Here is a 14,171-nt window from a genome sequence, read left to right on the forward strand (position 1 = left end):
TTTACTATCAGCCAATCACGAATATCCGCAAGGAATTTCGTTCCCTCGGAAAATTTTTTCCTTACGAGAGAATTCCTCAAATCCCGAATTCCGTGAGGATTAAAAAAAGGAATATGGCAACATTAAAAATCAGCTGTTTGACATTTTCGCGCTTTGTTTACCCTTTTTCTACATTTTTGTGTTTAGTTACTTTTTGTGTGGTGAAAAGTTTTAATTAAATATTTAAAAAAGAAAAACATGAACAGTATTGATATGCGCATTTATATGGAAAATGTTGCTGAGGAAGAAGAGCATCAAAAAAAGTTGGAAAGGATTGCAGCAGGAAGGCAGATTGCATCCCTTATCTGCCTAACCCACTTGAGCTACCAGCGTCGCTGTAAGTTGACAAAATATAAAAGTTGTTTCTTTCAATAATTACATATTTTTCCAGATTCCGTAAATACTATCGAGTTAACAAGCCGGCATTCCTTTACTTGTTGGAAGTGGTCTCCAAAAATACCCCACAAACGAAAAAACAGTTTGGAATTTCTCCAATAATAAAACTTAGTGCTGCACTGCGTTTTTTTGCAGAATGAGGATACCAAACAAGCGTTGGAAAAGACTGTGACGTCGGACTTGCACAATCAACTCTAAGCAAGGTTCTTGGGGAAATGATAACGACACTTGAAACTCACTTGTGTACTAAGTGGATAAGAGTACCAAGAAATATCGAGGAGAAAAGGAAGATTGCTTTGGAGTTCTATAAGAAACACAAAATTCCTGGTGTTGTCGGGTGCATAGATGGAACCCACGTGCAAGTTATTGCACCAACCGACAACAAACATCTATTTTATAACAGAAAAGGAAAATTTAGCATGAATGTTTTGATTGTAAGTTGTTCTGTAATGCGTATGTTCGTGTATCGGTAACACTCTTTTCTTTCAGTATTGTGACCATGAATTAAAGATCCGATACGTTGACGCTTCGCACCCCGGGGCTTGTCACGATTCATTCGTGTGCAATACGAGCGATCTTCGAAATTATTTCGAAGAAAGATACTTACATGGTGAAAGTAACTTTTGGCTTCTAGGTAAGTGATACACCAAAATGACAAAAAATCATAAATAATTTAGAAATTTATTTTAAGGTGATGCTGGTTATCCTCTTGAGCCTTGGCTTTTAACTCCACATAGAATGCCAGAAATCGGTTCGCAAGAAATGACATTCAACAACGTCCATACAAAGTGCCGGAACATTGTTGAAAGAACTATTGGAGTGTTAAAGAATCGTTGGAGGTGTCTTCTTGGTGCCAGAGAGTTGCACTACGGACCAGAGAAAGCTGCGAGAATAGTGAATGTCTGCATTTGAATTCATAGCAATAAAATAAATTAACATATTTTTACTCTTATTTCTTATTGGTTCTCTTATTTCAAGGAACGAAGTAAAGCTTATGTTACATTTGGTCAAAAATTAAAAATCAATTTCTTCTAGATTCATCGTTTAATTGTTGCAATTGCAAATTGGTTTTTTGTAATTTATATTCTATTTCTTTCAATCGAAACTTTTCCATTACATTGTTATGGCGCTGCATTTACTGCAGCTCTTTTGTTTTTAATCTTTCCATCTCCTGGAAATGCCTTGCGTGTATATCACGCAATTGGTCTATTGACTTTGATATATTTTTTTGTACTTCAGTTTAATCTCCTTGGTTTGAAGCAACCAATTTTACTGTCTCCAATACTTCCTTTTGGACGGGGAGTTCGCTTTGAAGTACATCATATGACATATGTGTATTGAATTCACTTCTGGTCTTATTTTTGGTTTTATTTTTAACTTGTACAGGTGTCTTCACTGCAGTAACTTGAACACTGTCATCACTGGATTCTTGGATATTCACAAGGTCAAACAAAGCCTCGATACTTAAGCGCAGAATATCTTCATTAGGATCATCTAGACCCATGGCTTGCCCCGGCATCCCTTCCACTGAGGATTTCATTGCGATTACATTGTATATCTTGTATATCTTCTTCTGTGGGTGACAATACCTGCTCTTTATTAGGACCACCACCCGTACCCTTCTTATGTTTCAAATTCTGGGCAGCCTTTTGTCTCACATACTTTTTTGGTCTGCCCAAACCTAATCAAAAACGTACCATTATTTAATGATTAACCAGCAACTTTGTTTTACTTTACCTTCTTCTATTCGGCAATGCATTTACTTGGTGGTCCCATGGAGTTTAGCTCATTTTCGGCTTTGGCCCAAAAGCGCGCAAGGGTCTCCTTGTTGCCCCGAGCGATGTCTGGATTTGATTCCATTAGGGAAACGAGATGTTGAATTTGCGTTTTATTAGTAGTTTTCGCCCTATGAAACGCGAGTATAATGTTTATTAACTGTTTTATGCGAAATTTTTAGTAAATACTTACATTTTCTTGAAAACTCCCTACAGTTTTGCAAGCGAATTTTTCCTGGAGGAAAATACAAATTCAATGTCTTCCTGATATCTACTTTTTTCTTCTTTCCTACTTTATTTGTCATTTACAAGGTTGTTAAAAAAAGTACACATTTTTAAAATGTAAACAAATGGAATTCCGTGCGGATTTTTCGTTCGTGATAGTAGGAATAAAAAATCGGAAAAATTCCTCAAGGAATTGTTATTCGTGATTGGGCTGTATTTGTTTTTATATAAAAAAGGAAAAATTGTTATCGTTGTAAAAGTTTTTAGATTCTTGCAGGTTCTGGAACAGAGCAATATTTACCTTTGTTTTTATATATTCGTTTCACAAATTAGAATGATCAAAATACTGGAAACTTGTCTTCAATCCACAATAGATCATTGCTTATTGAATTTGTACATTCTATTGCTGCATCTGATCTTGATTTCGTATATAGAAAATTGTCAAAGCTTGGTTGATCATCAAAACGACTTCTAAGCTTGAATACAAGCGTCCAATGCTGTAATGTATCGTAAATTTTTCTATTTGTATATTTCCGCAACAAAATAATTTGTTGTTCCATAATTTGTATTGTATTGGTCAGAAAAGCCTAAAATTGGTCGGCTTTTTTTTCTAGCAATGTGTCATCACTGTTGTCTAATAAGAATAACAACAAACAAACTTGTTGTTGCACATTAAATTTATTTGAACGTTATTTAAATACTAAACATTTCGAATTCAAAATTAATTTACAAATATTTTATTTGCACTATCTAATATGTATTATCTTTATTTTGTGTTATTTTTTAATTTTTATTTAATTTCCCAAATAAATGCGAGGCTGCATTTGTTTGTTTGAGAGAATATCTCTCTCCCCACCCCACAAATTTCTGACTATGCCACATATGTTGTAGTTATCGATAACATAATAATCGTTGTTATCGTTATAGTTGGCTTGCTCTCTTTCAGATATAGAGAGAGAGAGACAACTCTTTCTCTTTCGTGCCCGCTGGAGACTGCCTGTGTTGTGGCAATATACCGGTATCAAAGCACACATTTCCACTAATACGATTCAGTTTCAACGGCGACGAGGTGACGGTTAACGGATATTTTATTGAACAAGCGGAAACGCGCGTTTGTTTTGTGAGTTCTTCGTCAACTCTTTACCGTAAAAATAAAACTACGAAAAAATGTGCGTGCGTGCGTTTTGGTATTTGTAGAGTTTGTTTAATATTTATTAAAAAATAAATGAAGTATGAAAGAAAAAGAAAAAAATAATTTGCATAAAATACAAGAAGTGAAGAAGAATAAATAATTAAAAGAACTGTGCATATTAAGAAAAGAAGGGAGTTTTTTAAAAAAAATAAAAAAACAACAATTCCAAAGAGATGTCTCTCAAAAAATTATTTAAAAAAATTGTGCAATAAAAAATTCTTTTTTAAAAATATTTTTAAAGTGAGCGTGAATAGAATCTTCAAATCAAAAATATTTGGAAAAATCTATCCAGGTGCATTAAAACCCAAATCATAAATAGAAATCTCCAATTTGGATTAAATTTTGCTTGCGCCTGCCCAGGCTTTGCATTCTATATCTACCACTAAGGAACTTCAACATCATCAATGATTTATCTCAATGTTTCGAAATATGGAATACAATAATAATAATTGATTAAACCAAAATTAAAATACTTCTACAAATTATGTCAACTGTAATGTTATTGTTGTTGTGAAAAAGTGTTCGTTGTAATGTATTTGAAAATACAGGCCACTTCTAAATTCCGTAAAGTTGACATTTAATACACAAAGTTTTGCATTGTGAGAGTGCATAACAAGTGGTGAAGCAGTGCAGCCAGTGTTTAATGGTGTTTAACTAACAACTGTCATTATTTCGGATCTATGTTACAATCTCCTAAAGAGGGATAACAATAACCAACCACCCCCTAGCCAACCTGTTATAAGTGGGTACGTTTTTGGTTGTCAACCAAAGTGTTAGATGATTGAGTATCTACTACTACAATTTTTTTACCATTAACAATTAGCACTCTTTGTTCTACAAAATAAATACCACCCCCACTATTCTCCAGAAGGAAAAACAACAACAACATTTTGATGTTTCCACTTAGTTTTATTTTGGTGTTTATGTTTTTAGAAGTCTTTTTTATCTCTACTAGGTACTCTCCGGGTGTTGTAAGTGTCCCCCCACTAAAATACCATCTCATTTGTTTTTTTTTTTTTGTTGTTTCGTGTTCTCATCTCAAGAGCACCCGTTATAGATGTGTGCCAGAGTGTGTGTGCCTGTGTTTTGTGCCCTATGTGATTTCCGATAAGAGTGCAAGTTACAGCAGTTGTCACCGTTGTTTTTTTCTTGTTATGTTTTTAACGGTCTCTTGCTCTCACTCTCCACCACTGTCCCCCACACACACAAGACAAACAAAAATCAATAAATTCTTCTTGTACTACTGCTCTCATATTAATGTGTTGCTGTTGTTAAGAACAAGTCCGTGCAAAATGTTAGCCAATGCTTGGTGTTTTTTTGCGCCACAGTTGTAGTTGTTCGTTCGTTTTTATCTGAAAAATGCAACCTTGAATTGTCAATTTGATGCAACATCGTTTGCCATTTGTCATTATTACAAGACACACAAACACAGAAAGAGGAGGGAAAATCACTGAAATGCGTGCACCTAAAACTCTTTAAATTTTAAACGAAGTGGAAAATATTGACTGAGCAGGGTTCTAGACAAAATTTGTGGATCACATAGGACATAATGGCAAATGGATAACAAGATCAACGAAAGTTGTCAATGCTATATCTGCTCCTACATCTCTTCATTGTGTTTGAGTTAGGACATGCTATCTGCAACTTCGTTTTATCGAAAAGGTATTCAATGGAGATTCGATGGACCCTGCTTAAATTATTTCCCAATGCAGACGAAATTTGCCTACTATCAAACAGTTCCAGAGACCTAACACAATCTGTCACAAACGTCCAAGATAACCTGAGAGGCACAGGTCCACAGATAAATTCAGTAAAAACCAAATACATGAGGATTAAGACTAGCGACGAACAACAACTACACGCAATAGGTCAAAGCTATGCCTCAGTAGACCAATTCTCTTATCTTGGAAGCTTGTCGGACTCGGATGGTGGTACATTTGGAATGCTGGCACCAATTTGGCTAAACAGCAGCCTGCGAACAAGGGCTCAGAAATTACGAATTCAAACTTGTCTTCAATACAAAATAGATCATTGCTTATTGAATTTGTAATTTCTATTGCTGCATCTGATTTCGATTTCGTGTATAGAATGTTGTCAAAGCTTGGTTCATCGTCATAACGACTTCAGAGCTTGAGAAAAAGCTTCATTATTGTGATGACTCATAAATGTTTCTATTTGAGTATTTCCGTGCTTTCCCATAGTTAACAAACAGTTCTTATTGATGCAACAAAATAATTTGTTGTTCCATAATTTGTATTTTTAATAAATAGTTAACATTTGTTGAATTTTTTCTCTTCAAAAGATAATTTTTCTTCATTCACCGATGTATTCATTCTGTGATATACTATTGGTAGGTAAGGCCTAAAGTTGAACGGTAATTGATAACAAAATCCAATGTAAATTCTGTCATGTAATACGTTTTCATTAGTCCATACGTTCGCCGAATTCTGCGTGTAAGTAGAGCTTTTACGCCAAGCAAATCAGATGGATGTGGGATCTGAATTTCGAAAACGTAAATGGCAATGGATTGGATATGTTCCTCGCCGTGATGACAAGAATATCTCAAAACAATTCTACGCTGGAATCTGTTTAGCCAACAGTAAAGAAGCTTTGGAAGACCAAAGAAAACCTGAAAACGTTCCACAGAAGTCGAAATGATATTTGTATAATTTGTTCGTGGGTTTCGACCGAGCTTTTGATACCGTTTTACAGAGGCGTTATGTAGAGCACCCTTATAACTAAAGGAATCCCTCTTAAAATTGTAACCGTGAACATTATAAAGATGCCGAAATATCCACAAAATTTATGTAGTGGTGTGCACAGGCCTACAATATAGGCTACTCAAATGACATTTGCTTTCCGCCTCACAGCTTCGACCACATCAAAGCTAAATTGGAACCTACTAACGTGAACTGCCTCCAAAGTCTGTCTACAAATAAATCCCAAAAATATTAAGCTTATGAGAATAGACACAATAATTCAAAAGCCTCTCAACAAACGGGCACATCATTATAGACGTAGAATAGTTTTTTTTGCTTAGGTAGCAAGATTAGCGAGGACGATGGATCAGAAACAGCGATCGCATTAACAAGGCTAGAAATACTTTCCGTTCGCTCAACAAAGCCTGGAGATGTAAGACCATCTTAACCACAACGAAAATTAATTTAACTGCAGCGTCAAAACTATTTTGGAGTTTTACGCAAGCTGCGGTCTTAATCAACCGTTGCTTACGGCAACTTCTGAGAATCTTCCAGCCTAACAAAATATCAAATTCAGAGCTATTGCTGCGAACTAATTCTAGTCTTGCCGATATAGAAGGATCTGGATAGGTCACAATCTTACGCCAACCATACAGTGACATTGCCAGAACCGTTCTAGACAGGAATCCGCTAAGATAACGGAAACAAGGACGTCCAACAAACATCTGGAAAGTGGTAAAAAAGAAGTTGTCGCTTCCCTATGTTCAACTTCCCTTTTTCTATGGGATTAGTGAATTTTTATTATGTAAGACATACAGATGAAAAAATATTTATTTTTATACATATATAAAGGAAATATATGTGATTCGAAGTGGGCATGATAACCTTTTTATCAACAACGTTCCTTTAAATATCAACCACGAGAAAATCCTTAATCTTAATCTGTGTCTGTGAAGAGATTTTGAAAAGCCGAATATTGTAAAGAATTTGAATACACAGTGGAGTGTACTGAAATGATGCAACCTGAACTAAAAAATGTAAAGGTTGAAACGAATTGAGATTTTGTATATATTGTATGCTGGATCTTGGATTTTGTTGTACTTCAATGAGCAATTATTTGGTGAAACCCACTGCATCTGGTACTCAAACAGAGCAATGAATGACGGGAACTACAGGTCATTAAATAAGGTAACCATTCCAGAAGGGACAAAGGAGACTTTGAATGAAGTTTCTTTCGTGGACAAATTGAAGACAACCATAAAGGTCGAACTGGTAAACAAATAGTGTAAATATTTTAATATAAATTCTGTTTCCATATTTTGGTGATATTTAAAAGTTTTATTCCAATTTTCTTCGGTGTCACGGTGGTCGCGGTTACTAAGCTCCTCAGAGTAAAATCGATTATATTTCACAGGTATGTTATTCCGAGGATGTTTGTTAGTTTTCCTATCGTGCGGAATTTAGTAGGGCCATTCTATTTTTCTCAATCTAGGAATGATACTTACGACCTGGTTGGGACAGAATAGTGTGGTCTATGAATTATCTCCTGGGTTTTCCCCAAAAACAAAAAGTAATAAAGTTACAGTGCAGAGCATAAGTAACCTTTATCTACGGGGATTGTTGATATGTCTGCGAGTCACATCCCGTATTCATGCAGCTATGGCTAGGGAATTTTTTCAATCAATGTGGGTCTCTTGTCGTTTGAGTTTGATGCTACTATTACAAGCACACGCCCTACTCATGGAGGATGAGTGTAAAAAACTCAAGCCAGGCTCAGCCTTTAGAGACCATAACATGATGAAAGAAGTGAAGAACCTCTCGGCTTCCACGGTGGCGGCAAGGAGGATCAGATCTCATCAATGGCATCAATGAAGTGAACGCTCCCTTCAATTTCCAGAAAGCGGAAAAGAAAATCAGATCTCCTGAAGAACAGAACACTGCGCAGGAGAAAATGCCAAAGCTATAAAACTAATGACAGTGAAATCAAGAACTGTGTAGGGATTAGAGGTAGCGAGATAGCTGCTCTCTGTTAAAGTCTTAGATACTACTTTATTTTGGTAGCTAACTGACCTATATATTTTGAAATTTTGGTAGGTAACTAGTTACATAATCGATCTACTGGACGAGATTCCAGTTCTATTAAAAATCTGAAATAAAAATATTTTTAATTATTTCTCTTTCGAGTTGAGCTTTATTTTATTTCCTCAGGAATTTTTTTCCCATTCAGTCCGTTGGGCTCTCTTCTTGTTCTTTGAGGTATATTACGTCTGTTTGAAATGTTATTTTTCTGTATTTTTTGTTCATCATAAAATAGTTTCTCTTCACACCACCCAAAACAATATCAAAATTAATCTTTTTTGCATTTCAAACCGAAAGTATGTTTATAGCCAATAATCAAAAAATGAATTTTTTACTGGCACTAAAAAACGTGATTTTTCAAACAAAAATTTACCAATAAAAGCAAAATTTGTTAATTTTCGCTTTTTTATTTATTTGCAAAGATAAACTCTGGGTGAAATAAATTATCTTTCAATTGATAGAAAGTGCAATGTTTAAAAGAATTTTTATTACTAAAAATTCAAGCTGTTTTGTTTATTTGTATTTAATGTATTTGTTTTGAACGGTAGGAGAATGAACGTACATATAAACGAAATATAAAACAGTTGTTTGAATATCTAAGATTTAGATAAACATTTTAGGTGGGTGAGTTTGAGGGTTTGTTTGTATTGAAATTCATACCTTCCATGCAACGGACAATTCAAGTGATTTCTAATTTTTTATAAACAAAAAAGATAATTCTCACAATTGGGAATAGTTTATTGTTTTGGAATTCCATGTAGTTAGAACTTGTAAATATTTTTATGGAGGACGAATGAATGAATTATGGAGAACTTAAAACAGGTGTTATGATGGGGAATATTAGAATTAAAAATGTGTTTCCATATTTTGGTGATAATTACAATTTTTGATGGAATTTTATAATTTAGTCGTAGGAATATATATTTAAAAAATCCACGCTTGTGGATGAGTAAAGGCGTGGGTACAAAAGCGACTGGCTTTCTTGCTTACGTTATTTCTGGTAAAATACGAAAAGGGCAACCTACTTCAAATTTGGCTCGGTTGTTCTTTATTCACTGACCAGAAATGACTTAAGCCAGAATGCCGTGCTATTTATGTACCAAGGCCTTAAGTTTTACAAGAATATTCTTTATTATTGTGGGCCCTAAAATATTATTTGAAGAATCTACGATTATGGGTTCTGCAAAAATATTCTTTAAAAAATCCATTTGGATTTCTTAAATATATATTTTTATAGAACTACCAACAATCGTGAATTGTCTAGACAATATTTTGTATATGGGGGATCCATAATCGTGGATTCTTTAACGAATATTTTTATAGGACGACCCACAATGGCGTATTCTTCAAAGAATATTTTTGTGCAACCCATAATCATGGATTCTTCAAAGAATGTTTTTGTAGAACCCATTATCATCGAGTCATCTTATAATATTTTTTGTAGAATGCATAATCTTTGAATCATCACAAAATCATGGATTCTTCAATGAATATTTTTTATAGAACCCATAACCAATAATTATGGGGTCTTCAAAGAGTATGTTTTGTAGAACCCATAAGGGGTTCTTAAAATAATTTACGATTATGGATTCAACAAAAGATGTTCCACGATTATGGGTTATACTAGAAATATCATCTAATGAATTTAGGGTTGTGGTTCTGGAAAAAAAGTTGCTTATCCACGATTGTGTGCCAGTAGGCCCTTGAAAGATGGTTCTAAAAATATTATTAAATTAATTGAATATTTTATATTATTTTTTTTTATTTTTAATATTTTCAAAAAATCCACGATAATAGCTTGTTTAGCCTTAATTTCAAGTCTTTATTTTTTATTTCTCTTCATTCTTCTCTAAATTATCCTCTAATTTTCAATTTCCATCTCTAATGAATTTAGGGTTGTGGTTCTGGAAAAAAAGTTGCTTATCCACGATTGTGTGCCAGTAGGCCCTTGAAAGATGGTTCTAAAAATATTATTAAATTAATTGAATATTTTATATTATTTTTTTTTATTTTTAATATTTTCAAAAAATCCACGATAATAGCTTGTTTAGCCTTAATTTCAAGTCTTTATTTTTTATTTCTCTTCATTCTTCTCTAAATTATCCTCTAATTTTCAATTTCCATCTCTTTCTAGGTTGGAAATAGCATTTTCGGAAATAAATTTTCCTGGCTTTTGAAAAGAAACGTCAACAACATTAACAAAAAACGACATGCAGTTATAAAAATAGAAATGTCTCGAAATTAAAAATAAAACACAGAAAAACACAAATCTTGAATCTCAAGAACTTTCACCCTTGTTGTGATGGCGGCGCAGCATTGTTTAGTGTGAAAGAAAGGAGAAAATAGAAAAAAACCCTCATAGAACTCACACATTAAAACAATAACAACAAGCAAGAGCTGCAGCAAAAATACATCACATTGAGATAAAAAAATAACGTACAACCACCTGTCCACCCAGCTACCACCCACCCACTACGGTACACGACATACTACGAAAAAATACAACTCTTTATGAAGGAAGCTGTCATCAAATTTGTGTGAGTGAGATGACAAATCTGTAACAACAGCATCCCTCTCCATGGAAATACTCTAAGAAAAACGAGAGAGTGAGTTTTGGAAATAGTGGTGTGAGAGAAGGATTTGTTTGTGCTACAAAACCAAAGAGAGAGCTTAATTGAGGATAAAAAAAACAACAAAGTGGTGAATTGTGTTTGTCATTTTTTAAAGAGGGAAGTGGAAGAAGATTTCTCATCCCTTTCTTCTTGTGCTACAGCATCATTGTTTGGAATAACTGTTTTATCATTACTTAACGCCGCTACAAATATGGGACGCCGTACTTATTTTAATCGTGCTACTGCCATCACCTACCCCAGTAGGGTTGAGGGTTGGTTGGATGTTTGTGGTGAGTATTTTTATATTCCCTCGTTTATTTGGTTTTTTATCTCCACGTAAAACAAATGTCACTTGACTTTTTCCCTTGTACAAACAAATAGGTAGTAGGTATTTTATCCCATCAACTGCTAGGGGAAGTTGTAACATCAATAGGTTCTTCCTTAATGGGGTTTAAGGTTACATTATTGAGTATTGAGAAAATCTCACTTCAATCAATTTGCATTCGATGATTGCCGCTTCAATCAGTCATCAGTCAATGATAGCTTAGCCTTAACAAGTGGTTTAAGAAGATTTTTCTTAAGCTCTTTTTATGAATTGCAATTTGCGTCTTAACTGGAAACTCAAGTCACAAGCAGTTAATGTCATTGATTTGGCGTTGTATTTATATATGGTATTGACTTTAGTGGATGAAATTTTGTTTCTTTTTTTGTCAAATTTTTATTGCAGTTTATTTGCTTATGCGCCACGATTTTAGGAACAGGTTTTTTGGCTTTTAGTTTTAGAAATTAAAATTTTATAAATCACGCTCTTTGTTTATTAGCTAAACAAGTGAATAATTTGCAAAGTGATTTATAGATAATATATAATTTGGAAAGTATGTGGGTGGAAAGAATACCCGTTGTGCAGAATGAATGTAGCTCTGTTTGTCCTTCAAAAACGAAAGATGCAACTTGAAGCAATTAATACCAGAAATAGTTCGAATATGAGAGTGAAATTATGTCGATTTGAAATATCAAAACAAAGAACTGGGACACAATGAATGCTTGGAACTTAATTAAATATCAACTCAACTTAAATACCAATATAGCCGCAAACGTATTCTCGAAAAGAGAATAACCGGTTTAACGACAACGCGGACTCCAGCCTAACAGGCGCTTGCCAGTACCCCGGTCACATGAGACTATAACCGGAAGTTACTCGGTTGTGAGACCCAACAAAAGGTATATAATGTATAGAATTGTGTAATCAACTCTCCACACCATCACCGATAATTACGGACGACCAGTCCCGATTTGTATGAAATTAAAACTGGTAGTAGTGTCAATTACGAAGTCTGAGAGAGAGAGACTTTTTTCCTGGTGAAGTGAAACCCATGCAATGGATCTTTAAATCGGTGCTTCCGAGATAAACCGGGAAGCTCTGTAGAGGAAAACTACACTCTAGGAGCTCTCTAAGTAATCTGAAAGGGGCACTGACCGACGCATGATATTGCTGCTCACGTGGTACACCATGGTTTGAGCCGTCAAAGGGAGAAATATGATAATCCCTTGACGACACTTCGGGAAATACACATGCTATAGTAAAATTTTATTTTTCGAAAGGTTATACAACGCTGCTCTGCGTCTATCGATATCTTAAAAGCGAAAAAAAAACTCCATAAAGCCAGTGAAAATTAGTGCGGGAATAATGAGAATCCATAAAACTAAAGAAGGCAATGCACGCATTGAGTTGGCAAGGGCTCATGTCAAAAGTGTTTAAAAGTTTAATTAAATCTGTTTTCGTCGAAAATGTAGTGGTACAAACGCAAAAGGAGAAATTCTTGGTGGGTATTAGAGATATTGAAGAAACTACTTATGGGGCTAAAAATGTAAACAGGCATTCAAAGAAACTGATACTTCCAATATCAAAATGCGTTAAGTTCGTAATTTCTAAGGAGGTACAAAACAAGACTTAGTGGAAATAGCCGAGAAAATTCTAAACACAGTTTTTGTTTTTGAAGTGTTTCTTATAGTCTGAAGGATGAGGAGAAAAATATTCCCAAAGCGGTGCTATAGATGCTTGGAAAATATCACCTAGCACGAAACTGACAAAAAAAAGAGACAAGAGAAAAGAAAGAAGAAAACGAAGATGTGGAGTTGACGGGCAAATAAGTCGAAAATATAAGTCCTCTCGATCGATCGCTCCATAGAATAGTGAGTGTTTCAAAGAGATAGAGACAACCACACTGACAAGGTGGCGAATAAAACAGAAAAGTCAGGTAATTACTAAACTGGGCTTCTGCTAGTCTTACGGTTTACGCCGTAAGGAGTGAAAGCAGAAATTAATCTCACGCCCATTTTCGAAAAGGCTTTCGGCAGCATTGACCATAAATGTATTTGGAATTCGTTGCACAAAAGAGGTATTCCGCCGAAGCTGATAAGCCTCATAAAATAGAGTTAAAAGATGCTATTATTGTAAAATTTGGTAAAAAATGGGACTTGAAGGACTGTGAAACTTGGCGGGAAATTTATGTGGTAATAGAACAAAAGCGGCATTTGGAATGTTGGCACCAATTTGGCAAAAACAACAGCTTAAGCCTTCGAACAACGCGCAGGATATTCGCTGCTGCTACAAGGGTGTACGACGTGGAGAGTTACTGCAACCATTAAAATGCTTCAATAATCGTTTCCTCCTTCGAATTTTATTCGTATTTTCACCACGTAAAATAAGGAATGTAGAGCTCCTACGCCGGTATGGGCTCAGAAATCCGGAAGCATAAATGACAGTGGATTGCTAATGTTCTTCGACGTAGCAAGCGTAACATTGGAATCTGTTCAGCCAAGAAGGAAGAACGGTTAGAAGTCCGGGAAATCCCGAAATGAGATCTAGGGCATTAACCAGGGACCAATTCAGATACATAGCTCCAAATCGAGTAATATTTAAGACAGTTATCCTACAGGCCGAAATCCGAGCGATCACAGAGTGTCTGAACTGGTTTAAAGCTAACACAAGGCCAATCACTGTAAACATCCTAACGGACGGTAAAGCAGCAATTAAAGCAATAACAAGCAAGAGGGTGAAATCAAAAACTGTCCTGCAGTGTAAAAAATCAATCAACGACTACTCCCACCATGGCTCGGTTAACATTATAAGGGTACCAGGACATAAAGGGAT

The 14,171-nt window shown here is 35.0% G+C and overlaps 1 protein-coding gene and 2 long non-coding RNA genes across 4 annotated transcripts in view; 2 read left to right on the top strand and 1 right to left on the bottom strand.

Annotated features, from left to right (window-relative positions):
• The first annotated feature begins 207 nt into the window (after positions 1-207).
• LOC141397428 (uncharacterized) lies at positions 208-1,334 on the top strand. The gene is made up of 4 exons (XR_012411399.1): positions 208-376; positions 431-869; positions 925-1,069; positions 1,127-1,334. It is a non-coding gene; the product is annotated as an uncharacterized lncRNA (long non-coding RNA).
• Positions 1,335-1,338: 4 nt separating this feature from the next.
• On the bottom strand, positions 1,339-2,614 carry LOC141397429 (uncharacterized). The gene is made up of 3 exons (XR_012411400.1): positions 2,404-2,614; positions 2,173-2,341; positions 1,339-2,116 (listed from the first exon to the last, which is right to left on the bottom strand). It is a non-coding gene; the product is annotated as an uncharacterized lncRNA (long non-coding RNA).
• Positions 2,615-3,473: 859 nt separating this feature from the next.
• Positions 3,474-14,171, top strand: part of raskol (Ras GTPase-activating protein raskol) — a 484,925-nt gene continuing 474,227 nt past the window's right edge. For both annotated transcript variants that reach the window (XM_073971816.1, XM_073971817.1), the window contains exons 1-2: positions 3,474-4,373; positions 10,540-11,307. In XM_073971816.1, coding sequence (XP_073827917.1) covers positions 11,229-11,307 — 79 coding nt within the window. In that variant the 5' untranslated portion in view covers positions 3,474-4,373; positions 10,540-11,228. The remainder of the gene's footprint in view (positions 4,374-10,539; positions 11,308-14,171) is intronic.

The sequence above is a fragment of the Musca autumnalis genome, unplaced genomic scaffold (genome assembly GCF_047663935.1).
Source record: "Musca autumnalis isolate F117 unplaced genomic scaffold, ASM4766393v1 scaffold_3, whole genome shotgun sequence".
NCBI lineage: Eukaryota > Metazoa > Arthropoda > Insecta > Diptera > Muscidae > Musca > Musca autumnalis.